We start from the raw sequence: 19,508 nt of genomic DNA, 5'->3' as shown, positions 1-19,508 counted from the left end.
ACAGCTACGCTTGTTACTGCATGGTACTGGGTGTACAGCTTTTTGGAGCAATGCCACTTTTCTGTACTTTCTGTAACACTGTACTTTCACCTCTACTTAATTAGCACAAGTATTCCTTCTTATTTTCAAGATGAATTTCAGACATACGTGCAGAAACCTGACCTTTACAATAGTAAGCTCTCGGACAATTGCCTTTATTTTATGGTAGTAAAGTGCCAAAAAATATAGCCTACCCCCCTTTACTGAGAAAGCAATGTTGTCTTTTCTGCTCTTTCATTTGCACACTGGCTGGTTGATATGTATGTGGTCCAGAGTACTAAAGCCAGCATGATCAAGATAAACATCTACTATATAAATTAGAATGATTTTCAGGCACAACCAACATGTCACATATTGTTTTATTGTCGTGTTTAATTGCAGTAGCTACAATATTTAACAGAGGTTTAAGTAGAACACATCCAAAGCCAAGTTTCATTCAACAGATTCACGGGAAAAAGTAATTAGACACAAAATAAGACTGATATGGATGGTTTTTAGTCTTTGCACAGTCTAAACATTCATTTTCTTGGTCGGGTCCCCTCTGGAACTGAACTCTGACTGACAAAGGCAAAATGCAGATCTTTGAATGGTTTCAGGCTATTAAGACATGCAGCTTACTAGATCAAATGAGAGCAATAGTGGCACTGCTTTGCATTCAATTTTTGTCCCAAGTAAACCCCTTTAATAGCCAGCCACAAACAAATATGTACATCACGGTCTATAGGTAATTGTCTGGGAGAATTCAGGGCTTCTCTCTTAAGAGACACACTGATAAAAGGCTTGACACAAGAGTATATTGAGTAATTAAGCAATGACTGTACAGGAGTGTAACTGTTATGAAACCACAACTTCACAGACCCAGGAAACAAATGCAGCATAGCTAAGAGATTCTGATAAAGAAGAGGATACTGCTGAAGACTGACCAGACAAATTCACAATTGTTCTTACTCTCCAGTGCCATTTGTCAAGGAAAAATCCACCCAAATAGTAAATAGTCTTTTATGTTGCAAAGATTAATTTAATTGACAAGAAAATCTGCCAGAGCTGAAGGGATCTGTGTGGTTTCCAATATATTCTACTTTGTGTTTGGGGTGCCATGTCAGGTGACAACACATTGCACTGCAATGCATTTAATGACAGTCTGGGATAAAAGCAGAGTAGATGTGGTGCCAGGGACTGCTTATGCACAATAATATTTCTTTATTGCAGAAATGACAAAATGACTTAAAATATAAATCTTCAAAGAATTTTGGGTTGATTCTCCTTTTTAAAACACCTCTAAATTCAGTCTTAGACAGAAACACATCTTTAGAAGGTATTAGAAATAGGGGGAAATAAGTATACCAGTTTTATTAATTAACAATGGTTTCACCATTAAGTCTTAAGATCACATCACCTTGTAACTTGATTTTCACATTTTACAACCCCCTTCCTCCCATTTATATGGGAGTCTACTGTCACTTCACAAACTGGTGGTGTGTTCCAATTATCTTGTTTTAGAGCTTTATGTGAGCTGCAGTTGTTCCCAAGTTGTTAATATTGACTGCAGTACAAAGTATTTATCACCTGATGCATATGTCCAATATACCGTGGCTGCAGCTCTTAATGGTTTATTACCAGGTGCCAAGCTAAAGCTCATCTTCACATTCACATGGGCTGACTTTGTAGATTCATGATCATAGATGGGAAGATGGGAGTATTTACCGTAATCCAAAACGATGCATCTGTTATTAGTACTGTAAAAGTCTGGAGGAGTTGTATTCTAAATTGCCAAGTTTGTACGATGCTGTTTCATTTGGATATTTTGTCCAAAGCAGGCTGCCATCGCAGGCACTTTGCAAGTCTTTGGCTTTCAGAACGCTTTCACAGGGAAAACCCTTAAGAGCACTACAGGCTAAAAGAGAGGCATCATCTCATTGCTCATCACTACTAATGCATGGAGTCATTTAGGCGTGGCATGTTTAGCACTGGGAGAAATAGCCTTTAACCCAAGAGTGCAGTGAGGTGTGTAACTCTGCAGGTCATACAAACTAAAACTAAAACAGGCCTGTGCAATGCTCCTGTGGTTCACAGTTCAACAGAAATAAATAAGAATGAGTATGTTTAGTATTAACAGTGCATGTTGGACGGAATCATAAAAAAAAGCAATAAACAAAATGCTCTGGCTAGTACACAATAGAGGTTTTTAGTAGTTAAATTACTGTATCTCTGTTTACATTTCAAAGATAATATTCGCCAATTAAAAAGGAGGTGGGGCTGCAAACAAGAGACTCATGAGTAATAAAATGTCCTTCTGAAAGCAGAGCTGATGTATTTGTAATCTGAATGAAACAAATCCATTCCGAATAGTGGCATTATGGAAAACCTAAGTCGTCAAGATATCTTAAGGCATGATAGCCCTTTTAGGCAGGGGGTTTGTCAATCTTCCACTGCACTGTGGAATCGCTGAACACAGCCATGATGCCTCTGGTCCTCCGTCCAGAGGTGCCTCCGGTTCCTCTCTCAGTCCTGGCCTTTCCTCCTTCTACCTAGGATGATTTACTGACTGTCCAGGCCCAGCATCCTTTTCATATTTGTCCCATTAATCCCCGGTTCTGAAGCTGGCTGTGTGATCCTGCCCGCTGCCCTCTCTCTTCCTCTGCAGGAGTGGTCCGAGCCCCAGGCCCCTCTGTGCGGGCCGGCCGCTGTCGTGACCCCTCCTCACTGCGTGGTCCCAGAGGCGAGCGCTCTGACCCGGTGTCGACTGATGGCGTCCTCCAGGAACCCCGCCACCTTCTCACTGTCCTCCTGCACAGCACACAGGACATGAGTTCACATCGAGTTTACATAAGACTACTTTGTCATAATACATTTTTAAAACCACATCATACATAGGTATGCCATATAATACTTTCAATGTGTTCTTGCTTTGTTTCAAAATGCAAAATTACACAGTGTGGAGGCTACTGTTATTGATCATGGACTGAAAATGAAGATTCCTCTATATTTACCTCATTAATGAAGGCGTAGTGAACAAGTTCGTTGGCAAGGTCTTTGGAGGTGTCAGCTGAAAGTTTCACATGAGCTATTTCAGTCACAGGAAACATAAAAATAAAAAAAATAGAAAAATATTTTGAGGTACGGTCGGGGGTCAACTTACTTGGAAGGATGTCACAGCTAAGCTGCCGATGGAGCTTGTCATCCATCTTCAGAAACAGAGAGAGCTGAGGAGAGAAAACAAGATCAAAATGAAATCAATCTGGATTTTTGTTTAAACACCATACTTGACCCAGGAACTTTTACTGAAACACCTACTGTGCTCCATTTGTACAGAGCCCCTAGACTAGAGTTTATTTTGAAATGGGCAAATAAATCTACTAATAGCATACTAATCATCATATTCGACCCAGGACCTCCTAATAAAAGGCCTATCATCCTCAATCCGTAAGGAGGGCTAGAATAGTATTTATATTGAAATTGGTAAAATACCTGTAATAATATGTGACTCACATGAGTTTTGGTCCCTTCTTCATTTGATTCCAAATTACAGTGCATCTGAACAACCTACAACAGCATCAGACAAACACAATTGTTACAGAGCGATGAGCACAATATGTATTTTAATATGTTGGGACTGATAATAAACAGACTGACAGACGCTCAGGCACACAGGAAGAAGCTAACCTTCCTAGTCTCGGTTTCTTGCGGCTCAGGAGTCGGGGTCTTGACTGTCTCAACCTGCTCCTGAGACAAGGAGAGGGCGCGAGGGACGGGGTGAGGCCGAGACGAGGCGAAGTTCATCAAGGGGTAAATCCCATTCCTGATGATAGGAGCGAACAAAGTGTTACACTTTCAAGTTTGGTATGCAGCAGTGCAATGCTGTGTTTTACAGCATGGGTACTGATAGAAAACGACTAATACAGTTCCACTTACTTGACATCCTCCAGGAACTTGTCAAGCTCCAGAGGAGACACATGGGAATATCTACAGGATGTGAAGAGAAACAGTGAGTGCTGTGCTCGGCAGGTTATGGGACTTTCACACAGGTAGCCAAAAGATGAGAGGTTTTTGTTTGAGCTTACTTGAGCTGAACTCCTTGTCTGTCATCATGTTTAATCTCTGCCATGACAGCGTTGGGGTCGAAGGACTTGGTCTTCTCCTCTACACAGTTTTCTGGAAGCAAGTCTGCAAAGAGAGGGTGGGAGTCAGAAAGTGATGCAACATCTTCTTTGATTATCTATTGAATGCCATTAAGCACTCTAAAAATAGTCTGTTTTTTCCAAATATATTCAGTTACAACACATATTCCCTGCCTTTTTTTTTAAATTAATTGTTTGACTGTATTTAAAGGTTTTTTTTTTAAAGATTTCCAATATATGTGCTGATCACGTCATATCATTCTATAACTGAAGACTATTGCTCACATAAACAAATATCTACAAATATATCAATATATAATATAAAATGACAGTGGCTCCACAACTGCATAAAATGTGTTCTATTATGGGTTTCAAGACTTAACAACATTTTCCCACAATACTTTAACAGACCTTTCGGTTCAGTTCTAAAACTTTCCAACACCTGGAAATGATCAAACTCATTTTCCATACTTTTACTATCTTTCCAGACCTGCATGGGAACCCTATAAATATTGCAATAACCACTAAAAGAGCTGATGCAATGAGAGTCTCGTGTGGTCCGCTTGCCGTTTTGGAGGTGAGAAACTCACACTGGTTGCTGATGAGGCAGTGGGCGGCCAGCAGTTTGAGGGAGTGGACCTCGAACAGCACGCGGTGGAACAGAAGGTCGTGAGCCGTGGGCCGGAGCTTCGCCTCATGACGCACGCAAGACTGTGTGAACTCCTGCAGGAGCCAATGAGACAGCAAGGTCAGCCCGAGGCCAACGCTACATGACTGTTCAGTACGACCCTGTGCAGTACGTGGGTTTGACTCCTGACATGTATGTTGTGCATCCTGAAAATGCACACTGCCACTGTATGTTGCATGAAATAAATACATCGGCAAGGTGGTGTGTAATATGATATGAGTGAGCTGATAAAGCTTAATGTACAGCAGGGTTGGGGTCAATTCATGAATGAACTCATTGATTCCAATTCAGCTGAGGAATTTGAATTTGAAATAAAATACAGGAAACAGAATTGGAATTGAATTGGAATTTCTGGAGGTTGAATTTAATTCAATGAGATCCTGTGAAATTCCATGTTTTTTGTTTTTATTCTTACCACATATCTGAGATTATACATATAATATCAATACTGAATATCATAAAATGTTAAAGGTACATTTCAGGTGGTATTTGATGCATAACATGTAATCGTAATACATACGTTATGATTGCTTGTATTTGATTTGTTTAACTGTCTTTTATTTGATTCATAGTGTTTGTATTTATAATGTTTAGCAAGTCAAGACAAACTCTCTTAGAAGTGGAATTTCATGGATTTTAATGGAGTTCAATTCTGTTTCCAGTCATTCCAATTCAATTCCAATTATGTTTCCTGAGAGCTGGGACATTCCAATTCCAACTCCAGGAATTGAATAGGAATTTACCATTTGTCAATTCAATTAATGAATGGTCCCAGTCCTGATGTACAACAGTTAACAAAAATAATGAGTCTGTCTTTATGATCCTCTTTGGTTTTGCACTGGTATATATTTAGGACACGGAGCATCAGTGCGACTCACTCTCATGAGAGGATCTTCCAGAGATTGACCTGCATTGGTTATGGCCTCCTTGGACACAGCAGCATCTCCGTTAGCTTGGATCTCCAGTACTGCCATCTAGAGGTACAAATAATCTGTTAGCACATGCAAACACACATACACACACACACACACACACACACACACACACACATACATGGAGCAGAGCCAAAGAGAAAGGATCTCTGTCTCTCACCTCTAGAGCACAGATCCCAAAGGAGAAAATGTCGATGGCGTAATCATCTTCGCCAGCTAGGAACAGAAGAGGGGAAGCAAGGACGAGGGATGAGGAGTGTGACACACAGGCAATAGTTCACCCAAAAAATAAGATTCAGTTATTATCTACCCCCCACCCCATGTCAGGTGAAACACCAAACATACAGTGAGTTAGCACCATAGTTCCATCTCAACCTTCTCCCAAACTATTGAAGTTAACAGAGCCATCTTTTTACAGCTAAAAGAAAAAGCATAAAATGTTCATCAAATTTCTCCAAATAGACTGTGCAGCATAATCCAAGTGTTTCATAGCAGAACAACTGCTCTGTGGCTCCAAAAGTCCAAAATGTACCTCATTATCTCCTATATTTTCCTCACTGACAATGCTCAAGTTGTGCTACTGCCAGGTGCAAACACTACAAAACACACTGCTGCTCCTACAAACTGAAGTGGAGTTTTGACTGACATGGGGGTGAGTAGTAGTATAAAGACTGGATTTTCATTTTGGGATGAACTATTCCTTTAAGAATGAATGAAGCTGGATTTGATGGAAATCAAGCCACAGTATTTTGCAAACCTACACATGGATTACACTTACAGCCATATTCTGGAGGGAAGAAGTGGAGATTCCTCTGCTCGTCTCGATGCGGCCTGCCTTTACCCTGCACACTGGCATCTGGGAACACTGTGAAGACAGATCAAATCAAACCCTGTCACTAAACACGGATGATAACACACTCTGTACTTCCCAGCCTGCCCTAGAAATAACAAGTGGGCTACCTTTGGAGACCTTTACTAGTTTATTAAGAAATATGATGACGATGATGTAAAAAATGTGGACAGGAATTATATAATTCTTACCGTTAACAAACAGCCGGTGCCACACTGTGGAAAGAAAATTAAGCGTTATTCAATGCAGAGATAAACTTGGTAATCCAGATATACAGTACATACAATGTGGGTAGCCAATGTGTCTTGTAATAACACAGAAAGTCCTGTTGGGGGCAGACCTGAGCCGATCTTGATGAGGCCGTTGTGCTGGATGAAGATGGTGTCGCAGGTCAGGTTGCCATGGATTATGGGCGGGTCACAAGAGTGTAGGTAACTGCCAGTGAATAACAAAGCGTTAAGGTCTGTTTGATGGATGTGATATTAGATATCTCTCATGTTAAAATATAGGAAATGAATAAATGAATGAATAAAGAAATGAGTGAATACCTAAGGGCAGAGAGGATCTGGGTGCACCATCTCTTCCAAGCCTAAAATACAGTGTAACAGAGCAACATGAGTCTTCTCAGAGACACTGATTTACTGCACAAAGGCCTTATGGGAATTGTGTGCTTAGATTTTGGTAGCCTGCATAACACAGACAATTCATAATTATACTGTACTAAAATTTAAAAAAAATTCCTGTCATTCTTAGTAATATACAAAGAAGAGTACATCACGTCTTTTTTTTTAATGGCATTTCTGCATAGACTGCATACAGCAGACTTACACAGAAAAGACAGGAGGGAAAGAGACGGAGAATGAGATGCTGGATAGAGTGTAAGCTGGTTTCAGACCCACATCATCCTTAGCACATGGTACAAGTCTGAGCTCACTGAGCCACTGGGACGCCCTGTTACATCATATCTAATCCTGCTGGAAATATGCATCTGAATCCTGCTTAGACTGCAGTTCCCTGTGCTACCAGTACAGGACAGAGTGAGGAAACACACCAATATACCGTGGAAAAACAAAAAAAAATGGACCTTCACATTCATGGTCTTGTGGTTCTTCTTGGTTTTCTTCAGAAACTGTTTGAGGCTCCCCGATGACATGTATTCTGTGATGAATATGACCTGTGGGTCACAGATGGAGGAGGAGGTAATTACTGTTGATTCACAAGAGTGTGTGTGTGTGTGTGTGTGTGTGTGTGTGTGTGTGTATGTGTGTGGGTGACCAAGTGAGCAAGAGAGAAAGAAAGAGGAGAAACATAAAGGCAGAGATGAGAGAGAAAGACAGAAAATGAAAAGATAGACCAGAGAGATGGATAATAAAATCTCACCCGAGCCTGACTCTCCCTCATGTCTAGCCAGTACTTGTGGAACTTGACGATGTTGGGGTGCTCAACCTGCATCAGGTTCTCAAACATCTCCTTGATCTTCTCCTAGAAAACACACATATCAGAGATGGTTCACATCTTGACATTAGCTCCTGGAACCTGCAGGTCCTGACTGAAACCTCTCACTCTGAAACTAGGGCTGTAGAAAAGCACTGATGCATCGTGAGGCATCGATTTGAAGTTGGAAAGCCAACTGCATCGATTTGAAAAGTTGGGATCAATTGATATTGCATTAAGGTGTTTTGTGAGCTCTCTTTTCTGCAGAGCTAAACAGAAGGTGGAAAGGGTGTAGGCTAGAAAAAGTTGTTGAGAATATACTGTAGACACACTGAGCTGTTGTCGTTTGAAGCTTTTGCCTTGAAATATAATGCTTTGACCTAGTAGACTACCTTAGTGTAAGGTTTACATGTTTAATTATTGCTGACTGAATCAGCTAAGTTACTTTTTTACAAATTACATTTGTAGAGTTATTATACTTTTTGGAAGAATCGAAATCGTGGGCAGAATGTGAGATTTTATGATGCACTGAATCTTTGCTGAAAGAAACAAAATCGAATCGTTGTTGGATCGAGTCGTTAGACACTCCTGTCTAAAACCACAAATTGGTGCAATAATAGTAAATGTAGCCTATAAAAATAAATACAATACCTCTTGTGATTTGAAGACCTTCTTGTCAGAGAAGAGCACCTCGTTCCACACCACCTCCACCCCCTCCTCTGTGTCCATGGCCAGGGAGGCACTTTCCACACCGGGGACATTACCCTGGCTCACCTGCAGGGGGCAGCAAACAGACATAAACACATATTACACCTACTGTAATGCTAGCAGTGCAGCTGCCAAATCTGAGGCATTTGTTTATTGACAGTTCTTTCATAATATTATTATACAAACACAACATGATGCAATATAAGGTCAGGTACAAATTGCAGCGCTGCAACCATGATACAAGGAAAATTACAATACAATTCTTACAAAACAATGCGACGGTACAATGAGGGGAAAAAAGGGGAGATGGATGTGTCCACTGAGGTACCGTGATGCCCAGCCAAGCTCCCTGTGGAGCCTGGAGGAGCCGAGTTGAAAGAGAAGAAGAAAGAAGGGGCGAGGGCGGGGGTGGGGGGGCCTTTGCGTGCGTCCAACTCAGGCACATGTAATATCCAGCAAGCCAGCGGCCCCATACTACTCAGCGGGCACAAAGACAGAAGCAAAAGAATAGGCTGGTTTCCCCAGAAGACGAACAGTAGTAAGCTGTGTAAAACAAAGCAGCAGAGCATCACCAGGGAACACAAGGAAGTTTCCCAACAAAAACATATCTGAACAGACATCACCCCTACTATTCAAGTAACATCTGATAGAGATCTGCTGTCTAATCCAATCCATTCATAGAGAGCTGAGTTGACACTGGCCGCTCCATTGACAAAAAGTCTCCAAACCAGTTACCCGTGTTGAAACAGCCAGGTTTACGCAATTTCCAGTTCATCACTATTCTCCATTTGGCTGAAAACCTGTGCAGCACCACAGCGTGTAGTTCCTGATTGAACACAGTCTATCCTATTCCCTAAGAGACATACTGCAAGACATTATGGATACACTCACATTCAAAAGCCTGAGGTAGGGCTGGGCAATAATTCAATATTATCGTTTATCGTCTTTCAGTGGAATCATAGTGTGATGATATGAAGATATTTTAATATCGTGACACACATTCAGATTTTACTTAAAAACTCTCATAAAATGAGGTATGGTAGGAATATTATTTGAATATTTCTGTTTTGTTTGACATCACACCTAACATTACCATTCGGTTCAATGAGATGAACATTAATTTGATTATTTAACGTGATTTTGCATACATGAACCATATCGTGATATATATTGATATTGAGAAAAATCCTTATGATTATCATAATATTCATTTCAACCATATCGCCCAGCCCTAACCTGAGGTACATGAAAAATTATAGCATAACCTCATTTAGGTGATTTTCTAAATGTAGTGACGGTCATAAATCATGTAGAGGTTTCAGTGGCAGCAGCTTTCTGAATGCCCAGAAGCAACAAGGGTCATTTCTATGTGGCGCAAATACGATTTGCATCTATGGTGCATCAAAGCTATTCATCCAACGTATAACCCTCAACCAATTCAGTTTCCCATCCATTAATGTATGAAAAGGGATCAGTACGGTCAGATGACAGATAATTCGCAGCATTGAGGTTATGTTAAATGCTTCAATAACACCAGCCAGACAGAATCAAACCATCTGTAACTTGATGATGTACATTAAATAGACAAGAGGGGTGAGGGGATGAGCGATGGTGTAAAGGGTGTGGAGATGGATTAGCGGGGGACAGAGGGAGAGGGATAGGCGGGGGATTGTGGATGAGGGATTTAGAGAGGGGAGATATGGGGATGAAGATGGAGGAGGCGGCATCAGCCTTTAAGGACTGAGGAGGGAAGGAAGGAAGCAAGGAGTGGAGCGGAGAGGCCCGGCTGTAGTGTTTGTGTCTGGGTCTGTGTTTGTAATCTGGCAGGCACAGACGGCCCTGGGCTTCATCATAAATGCACTGCATGAGGATATTGAGGAGGCATTAACGCAGCACAAAACTGCTCAGCACAGGATATTGCTGCCTTAGTTGGATAGAGCTGATGTACACACCTCCTGCTACTTTTGAGGGTTCAACCGGGTTCAAACCCCCATGATAACAAATATCCACCCTGATGTATTGTCCTTGAGCAAGACACTGAATCCCTACCAGCTCCAGGTTTGTTGCTCTGCAGCTGAACCTGACCTCAGACCTTCCTGTGGGGGAGGCAAGCCAAAGGAGAATCTCTTCAATTGGGGATCAATTAAGTTTCATATCACTACTACAGTCACAGAGAAAGACAGAAAGATCTATCGCAGTATTGATGCACCAAACTGAAAACCATACATGACCAAACCTGTTCTTTGCACACATTGCTCAAGGCTTTGTTTACATTCAAAGCTCTTCAGAATGCCACACGTAGGTTTCACAGGTGAAGTCATTTCAGGAACATCAAAGCATCATCATTAATCAGCGGTACGGGGAATGAAACCTGTGCTCTGCAATTTTCTGTCATCAAATTTAACGAATCTTACTCCCCTCTGTCTGTCCACATGAAAGCTCCACTCTGCATCTTTCTCTCCTCTCACCTGGAGCTTTGTTGGCTCTCATCTCTCGTGGACTATGTGCATGTAAACTGGGTTGTATTTAGAAAATAAGCGAGCACACCTGACACTTCTCTCTATTATCAACATTTCTGCGGTCTCAAAATGTCAGCCGGGTGTCTCTGACAAATAGCTGAGGATACATGTGGAGCTTGATGACCGGGTTAGCAGCTGAACTTGGCTCTGTACCTAAATGAATGCTTATTACTGCTAAATGCTAACCATTGATATATTCTACAGAGCTCCACTTGTGCTATGCTTCTGCCACCAAATGTGACACCATCATCTCAGGCTCAGCTATGAATGGAATCAAAATGGCTCTCTGTACCGGTCTTAACAGCAGGAGGTTTGTTAATCAACAAGCATACACCCAAACAGCAGAACCCACCCTTCCCTCGGCACCGCCTTAAATACCACACAGATGACCGGCTGGCACCCAACCAGGCCGCCTACACGCCGCCTTCTGCCCACCTAGCACTAGGCTGTGGTATGTAAAGCACCTCTTTGTATGTAGCTTGGGAAATTGGCACATCGGCTGAGGAGTGTTCCTCGAAAATTTCTCAGCAAGCTGCCTGGGTCTTGTGTAAGAGATCTGTGTGACCACTACAGCTGCTATTAATACCGTTGTTATTTCTCATGTTGGGGACACCGCGAATACCTTGTTGTTTGTGAAATATGTCAGCGAAGAGAGACAGAAATGTTTAACCAAATGGTTTTTAACCACTGGGGATTTGTTTATTGCTCAACCCACAGTGCAGCTGTAATGCTCTGTAGGGTAGGAGGGGCCTTCTTTAGACAAGAGATGGACAGCAGAAGAGAGACAGAGAGAGAGAGAGAGATGACATATAATCTCTCTACTCCCACTCAACGAGAGATGATAATCTGATTACTGGGTATTACAGGGCTGGAACACAATGCTCTGACATACTGACACCAGTGGGTCCATAGCTTCAGTAGTTTTCGGGAAGGAACCATCTCAGCTTCCCTCTGCGTCAGGGATTGGGTGTTGTTTATTTTCTCTAGATGTTGAGAAACAGTTGGTCCCCTGTCCCAGGGTGCACGCCCCATGGGTTTAGTGGGGTCTGTTGCTTGGTCATGGTAGTGTGAGACGTGTAAACAGCATAGTGGATCCTGCGCTCTGATTGGCTGTCGGAGGGAGGTGGGTTAAGGGTGTGGAAAGGGATTTGGGGATCGTGTGTTGATGTCAAAACAGCACCAACCTCTACTCTGATGTTTGGTGTTTTGCTAAATCTCCAGCTAATCCAGGTAAAACTGGATCTTGAGAGCTCTCACGTAATCCTTTTCTTTACCTAGCCACGCAAATTATTCCTGTTATTTGTTAACTCACACAATGGCAGTGGTGGAAAGAGAACTGTGCTGATATTTGTAAAAGTGAAAAGTGGTTTAAAAGTTTAAAATGTACTTAGAGTAAAAGTTACTGAGTTACTTTTAAGAAAAGAGAACGTTGTTAGCTGTAATCATTCACATTCATGCAATTCTAAAAGGAAGAGAGGACAGAATTCAAACTAGATTCTTTAATTTGAAAATTTGAAAATTACAAAATAAAACGCATAAAGTAAAGCCAGAGTACTCTTCTCACTGTGAATGGCTCCAGTTTCCTTTGGTTATAGAAAGCCTACAATATATGTACTCTGTAATGGATGTGATTTAAAATGTATCTAAGTACAATACTTCAGTAAAAACGTACTTAAGTAAAAGTAAAAATACTGACTCTAAAAAGTACAAGTGCACAAAAAAGATACTCAACTACAGTAACGCGAGTAAATGCAATTACTTCCACCCTTGCACAATGGTCTCTTGGTAACGTTTTCTCTTCCCTATTTTGATGAATGAAAACCATTCAGCTGCCTTCAAGCAAAATATTCCTCCAATGATATTTTCAGTATGATCACAATGGCAAGGCATCACAACAAAACAATGCTGAATAGCTGCATAACAATGTTGATCTGCATTGGATAACCTGCTGTTGCATGGTAACTTAACTCTCTATCAGATCCTGTTTGAGCCCAAGTGATCAGCGCAAGATTACCCACAATCCACTGCCATGGCATGTCACATTAGCGACGCCGTTATTGTCAATAGAAGTTAAGGGGGAATAAGGGTGTGTGTAAAGTTCAACCTGCACTTTATCCACCATACGTTTAGAGCTAAATTGGCTTATGGTAAACAGAACAGACACGGGCCAATTCAGAGTAGATGGCTTTAGATCTGTCCTAAACAGCATGATTATTTAGAAGCACTGGCTGGCCCATCTGCAGCGACAGTTTCACTGCAGAGATTCCAAGTGGGATCTAATTTACATGTGGCACAAGGCCAGCGTATTATCCCAATATTAGAAAAGGGGCCTGATGAGTCAGACAGAAACAGAGCGGACAGAGGCAGGATTAGCGGAGAGGTAGAAGGGAGGACAGAGCTACAGTACGGCAGCTCTTTTGTGCCAACAGCCCTGCAGAGGCATCGCTGTGACACGCCGGTAAAAAGGAGTAAATGAAAGAGTGCCTTTGTCTGAGCGTTACAATGTGTGTGTGTGGGTCCAAGCCCTACAAAGGGCTTTGTCTCGTACACGTCAGTATCTCGCCTCTATTGTGCCTCCTCACACACCCACCTCATACCTAGATGAGTTGAAACACTGGCTGGCTTGCTGTATAAGCAAGTTGCATGACATTAATATTTAAGAAGCAGATCTGGCAACAGTAAAGACTACACCTCAACAGTCTGCATTACACTGTACTAAAGGCATGCTACAGTACGTTGCTGTATGTAAATGAACCCAGACAGCTCTTTTGCTTTGTGCGCTCTATTCCCGAGGTTTCGCTGGCATCAAAGAGGAACAGGATCAAAGACTCTGACTGAAATGTTGTGGATATCGCAAGAGATGGAGAAAAATGGTTTATAACTCTACAATGTAGAGGGAGAAAATATGGCCAAAGCGAGATGTGACCTTTTATAATCAGCCAATATTCAGGTTAGGTAGTAATGGAATGATTGTACTGACAAATCACAAAAAAATTAACTGTATTCTGCTATGTTACCTAAAAAAAGAATGTACTGATTACAGATACTTGTGAGAAAAATAGAGGATTATTTCTGTGAATACTGTTAAAGTGAAAGCAAGAAACTTAGATGGTCATTTAAATAGCGGCAGGTGTTCTGCATCTTTACAATATGTGGCACAGAAGAACATTTGTGTTTGTATGCAAACATGAAATACATTTTTCCTTTTTCTTATCTGTATATCTATTCCTCAAATATGGCAAAGTAATCTGAAAGTAACAAAGTAATCCAACAGAATTGTTTCTTTGCTGCATATTATATTAAAAGTGTATTTATCATCCATAAAATGCCATGAATTTACAGACCATAAAATCATATGCAAGTGAGCAAACACCAAAGCAAACCAGACTTGATGGTAAAAACAGTGAACAACCACTGAGACTCCCATTGGCTGGCGAGCTGAGTGCCTCCTGTCCCGTCTGTGACAGGGTCTTGAGCCACTGACCGTCTGCTGACCTTCACCAGCCAGACGAGTGGCTCTGAAATCCGCCTCCACAGGGTCTCTCGCCCCGGGACGTGACATGTGCAGCGCAAAAATCAGATCAGCGTCTCGGATAGTGTGTGTGCCCACTCAGCGTGAAACATAACGTGACGAGAGAGCCTGTGTGGCACCAGCCAGCCGACTGTAAAGTCATGCTGGGGGACGGGCGAAATGGAACGAGACTCTCTACGTTCCATTTTCTGTAAGAGCGACCCGAAGCCCTTTTGGATAACGGTGTATGAGAGTGAGGGATTTCAAGTCATTAGACAAATTCATTTTAACTTGACTGGAGCGTTTCTCAGATTAATGTCCTTGATTGTCCGCATTATCTAAATTAAATGGCTCTATACTGCAGTGATCTCGATTTTCCAAAGCATGCAGGGTTCGACCGCTTCCAAAGGACCAGCAAGGTCGTTCCAGATCACGAGTAGATATTAGACAGATTAGCTCTCATCAAGTCTCACTTATTCATTTTCCCCCAGACCAGTTAAAGCTTCCCACTAAAGAGGAATGTAGGAGAGCGAGGCCGACTAGCTGAGCTGATGGGTTCAGCGAGGAGAGCTACAGCAAAACAAAGAGCAGCAGGACACAACACAGACAAAACACACTGTATAAGAGAGGGAACACTGTTCAGCCTCTTTCATAAAGCAGTGTATGAGAAGTGTATGTGTGGAAAAGGAGAATGCTGTTTCCAGTTGCCCTGTAACAAATTAAACCCAACTATTCTTTTTCAATAAAAAGGCCTAGATATTAACAATATCCATTTAGTCCAGCTAACAAGAAACACTCAAATCTCAAACATGGGAGTCAGCCTTGACCAAATCCTTGACCAGGCTGTACTTTTTGTCTCGAGTGGGACACGATAAGCTTTGTGAGGCCTTCGCTGAAAGATTACAAAATGTTTCGTTCCTGCAGATGCTGTGCCGTTAAAAACGTAGCCTTTGTTTAAACCCCGGTTTTGTTTTTCCAGCTGAGGTCTACATGGAGCGGAGGAGTAATCGCCCGTGTCTTTGTCCACTCGCCGTGTTTCAGTCTGTACCAGGGTTACAAGATTACACAAGCCATGTTGTCCTCGCGCCCATTGTCAGCGGGTTTGTCACAAAGCTGCAGATTTACAAGCCTGGTGGGGGAGAGAGAGAGAGGGACAGAGAGAGAGAGAAAGAGAGAGAGATGGCAAAACCACAATTGCATTCAAGAAGTCAGAAGCTGTCCTGACTGGGACGTGATAAGCATAGGAAGTGCTGAGCAGCCTCGTTACATAAGCCAGACCGCTCTCTCACTCCTTTTACCCTTTAACAGCCGTTCCTCAGAGATGAGCCTTTCATCTCACCTCCACCTGCGGGGGACTTTATGTGAATGTGAGGGTGTGTGTGTGTGTGACTTTGCACTGATTGTATAACGTATGTACATATACAGTACATGTGTGTGTATAACATAATATACTCACCGCCACTTTATTAGGTACACCTCCTCGTTAACGCAGATAGCCTGCTCCTCCAAACAGTGAATCATGTGGCAGCAACTCAATATATAAAGCATGCAGACATGGTGAAGTGCTTTAGTTTTTTGTTCGACCAAACATTAGAATGGGTCAGATTCGTGATCTAAGCGACTTTGACCATGGTCTGACTGTTGGTGCCAGACACGGTGGTTCCAGCATCTCAGAAACAGCTTGTCTCCTGGGATTTTCATACACTACAGTCTCTAGTGTCTACAGAGAGTGGTGCGATGAACAAAAAGCATCCAGTGAGCAGCAGTTCTGTGGCTGAAAACACCTTGTTAATGAGAGAGGTCAGAGGTCAGAGGAGAATGGGCAGACTTGTTCAAGCTAACAGAAAGGCCACAAATGCAACAATAACAGCTCTTTACAGCAGTGGTGAATACACAAGTTGTTGACCCTTATGATGAATGGGCTATAGCAACAGATGACCAGCCGGTACTAGTTGGTGTACCCAATAAAGTGGCTGGTGAGTGTATGTGCATATATGTGCATGCCTGCTGTTTTCACATGGTTTTCACCCAAAAAATATCAGAGAGACAACTAAAAATGTTCAACACTGATCACACCCCTTGAGTCAAGAGCATCACTCCAATCTTCCTGCACTCATGGATGAATATGTGCGTCCTTGTGAGTCTGCTGTGAATCCCGACTCTGACTCAGTCTACATCAAACCCTTGAACCGTTTCTTGCTGATGAGTCAGCGAGTTTCAAGTCCCCACTCCCCTTTAAACACACACCCATGAATTTCAACCAATAAAGTGTCCGAATGGAAAAAAAATCGCAAGGTCAGAGGGCCGAGCCATTTGATCTGACCGCATATCTACTGTGCGTGTTTACTCATTTTTGCACTCGACCTCTTCACCTCAGACACAGGAGATAAGAGCCCCTTAATTGCCACTCATAACCTTCATAGGGTAAAAGCACTATAGAAGGACACACATTTTCATTCCGTTCACAAACAACTCAACAATGCAAGGACTAAAAGCCCGTTTACACAACAGCGACACAATAGTTCACCACAAGTCCTAATCTCTTGTTTACATTTCATTCATTCCGAGGCGAGAGATTCATATCTGTCTTTTAATCTAGCATGTGGGAAATGAACAGGTGCTATCTGATAACCAGCGTTATGCCATGTGCTGGAAACACAACAGTCATCAGTTGGTAATTTAGAAAGAATAGGTAAGGCCGGTGGCAAAGAAACAACAGCCTGCCTTATCACACCTCAACCCTCACCTGGCTCTGTGTTTGCATACAGCGAGATAAACCGTTATCTGCCTCTCTTATCACTGCAGTATTCCAAGTCCTGGCTTTTCCCCCCTCAAATAATCACCTGAAGTTATTGCAAAGGCAAAAGTCATTTTTCAGCTATCTAATCATTCTTTCAACGGTGATTTATTCTGACAAATGGGAGAGAGAGGGGAAGGCATGCAGCAAAGGTCAGGAGCCAGAGTCGAATCCACAATGTGACAACCGCAGGTTCTCATCATGTGAACCCTGCAGACAATGTGCATGTCAACATCAGCAACACTTAATCTTGTATTCCATCTTAAAGTATTATTTATCTTTAAAAGTAGTCCGCCGGTCCAGTGAGATAATTTGACAAGTGGAGTGATGTCTTCTTTGTTTTCAAAGATTTTGTGCTTTGTTTCGAGACAATTATCAAAACAATGGAGGCTGTATTGGAAACAAATTTAATTTGTTTTAAGACAGATAGGATTTTATGCCTGAATAAAAGATTCAATTACTTGCTGTGATGAATATTTTTACCCTGTGGTGAGGCTGAGGCAGTCTCTCCCTTCCTCCCTCCAGGGGGTTTCAAGGTTAACAAGCTTGACCTGTTGTTCACGTCATTTTTAATCAGCCAACAGGCCGCGGATCAAAAGAGGGTCCAATTTAGTTGGAATTCTATGGAGCAACAAACTCTGCAAGAGCCCTAAAACTAGGCTGTGTTGGGAGCATAACTGCATACAAAGGTTAAAGATTATCACACATCCTACAACTCAATGAAATCCTCCTTTCTTAATCGTCACTCGCTGGAACCATCATGTTTGAGGTCTGTTAAAGGGAAGCAGAAGCAACCTGCGGGGTCATCCACAAACCACATGCTCTTAGCTTCCTTTTTTTTTTTTTTTTTTTTTTAAACCAAAGGAATGCTGCTGATCACAAATAACAAATGCACTATGACAAAAATTCATGACGCTGGCCATTGTGACCAAAAGCATGCTGTCTATTTCCTGTTTAAGGCCACAGTTGGAGAGTCGAACGAATCGACCTCACGCTCAGTTTACCCCAAAGGCAACAACATGTAGTTCAGGGAAACTCCTTCAGAGAGGAGAAAGCACAGCTCTACTGTACTGTAGATCCTGAATTGACCTGGTAGGTATTAGCCTGGTTCACTAATTTTAGAGGTCCCGCTGAGCGCATGAATTATAGATGTCATCGCTGCAGAAGATCTGTGAGAATCATCAATGGCTTCTCTGAGGGATTTATTGACCGTACAGCTGCATGCCATTCTCAGAATTACTGCCATGTTGCCCACTCACAGTAATGAACTAGGTCTTCCTCCCACTGCAGGACAAAGTAAATCCTATAGGCTTTCAATACACAGATGACTGCCTATGATGCTGTGCTGTGTTAAAGTCCAAGCTGGGCCATTTCCATTATGATCACCTCTTTTGGGGACAGAGTATTCGGTCCTCTTGCAGGCCGCTCTACAGCCCTTGCTGCCATTAGAAACTCACTCACACCGCCACAATTTTGGCACCAGAGGATTGCTGAGGGAGAGCGGAGAAGGTTTACAAAACAAGGATGGAGTGTTCTGCAAAGGGTCATTTTTTTAGCTAACAATAACAGTCCACTTCCCGGAATAGAAGCAGCAGTTCTAATTGGGTGAGACCCCTCCACAACACAGGCCGTTAAAAAGGATGTGTGTTCGCCTTGACCTGAAACTGGAGCTGTTCCCATTCCTTTAAAAAACATCTGCAATTGACTCCGTTCTTGGCTGGGCTTAACAGGGTCTGGCAGAGTCCACCCAAGTATTAAAGTTTCTCCATAAAGAGGGGTAATTTCTGCCCACTGGATTACTCAATTCGTGCTTGTAAATCCACACAGACTGCTTGTTTCATTGCTACTGCAAAACCAGCGGAAGAGCAATATGGCCTGTGAGCACCCCCATCCCTCCACCCCGCCCCCTGCA

The 19,508-nt window shown here is 42.3% G+C and overlaps 1 protein-coding gene across 5 annotated transcripts in view; it reads right to left on the bottom strand.

The window, feature by feature from the left end:
- Positions 1-391: 391 nt before the first annotated feature.
- The window catches only part of nrbp2b (nuclear receptor binding protein 2b), a 31,413-nt gene continuing 12,296 nt past the window's right edge, over positions 392-19,508 (bottom strand). Inside the window, exons 2-18 of one of the 5 annotated variants that reach the window (XM_071525845.1) lie at positions 8,713-8,835; positions 8,008-8,109; positions 7,679-7,801; positions 7,176-7,216; positions 6,968-7,062; positions 6,819-6,842; positions 6,556-6,642; positions 5,938-5,993; positions 5,724-5,819; positions 4,748-4,880; positions 4,101-4,203; positions 3,952-4,002; positions 3,703-3,838; positions 3,508-3,582; positions 3,179-3,242; positions 3,030-3,085; positions 392-2,826 (exon numbers count right to left, since the gene is read on the bottom strand). In XM_071525845.1, the coding sequence (XP_071381946.1) occupies positions 2,740-2,826; positions 3,030-3,085; positions 3,179-3,242; positions 3,508-3,582; positions 3,703-3,838; positions 3,952-4,002; positions 4,101-4,203; positions 4,748-4,880; positions 5,724-5,819; positions 5,938-5,993; positions 6,556-6,642; positions 6,819-6,842; positions 6,968-7,062; positions 7,176-7,216; positions 7,679-7,801; positions 8,008-8,109; positions 8,713-8,835 (1,452 nt within the window). In that variant the 3' untranslated portion in view covers positions 392-2,739. The remainder of the gene's footprint in view (positions 2,827-3,029; positions 3,086-3,178; positions 3,243-3,507; positions 3,583-3,702; positions 3,839-3,951; positions 4,003-4,100; positions 4,204-4,747; positions 4,881-5,723; positions 5,820-5,937; positions 5,994-6,555; positions 6,643-6,818; positions 6,843-6,967; positions 7,063-7,175; positions 7,217-7,678; positions 7,802-8,007; positions 8,110-8,712; positions 8,836-19,508) is intronic. The other 4 variants (XM_071525846.1, XM_071525847.1, XM_071525848.1 and 1 more) reach the window with 4 other exon arrangements.

The sequence above is a fragment of the Centroberyx affinis genome, unplaced genomic scaffold (genome assembly GCF_046629955.1).
Source record: "Centroberyx affinis isolate AG114_WGS23_722 - 3 ecotype Tasmania unplaced genomic scaffold, CSIRO-AGI_Caff_v1 ptg001340l_1, whole genome shotgun sequence".
Taxonomy (NCBI): domain Eukaryota; kingdom Metazoa; phylum Chordata; class Actinopteri; order Beryciformes; family Berycidae; genus Centroberyx; species Centroberyx affinis.
Note: the sequence above shows the minus strand (reverse complement) of the source record. Positions and strands in the feature narration are given on the sequence as shown.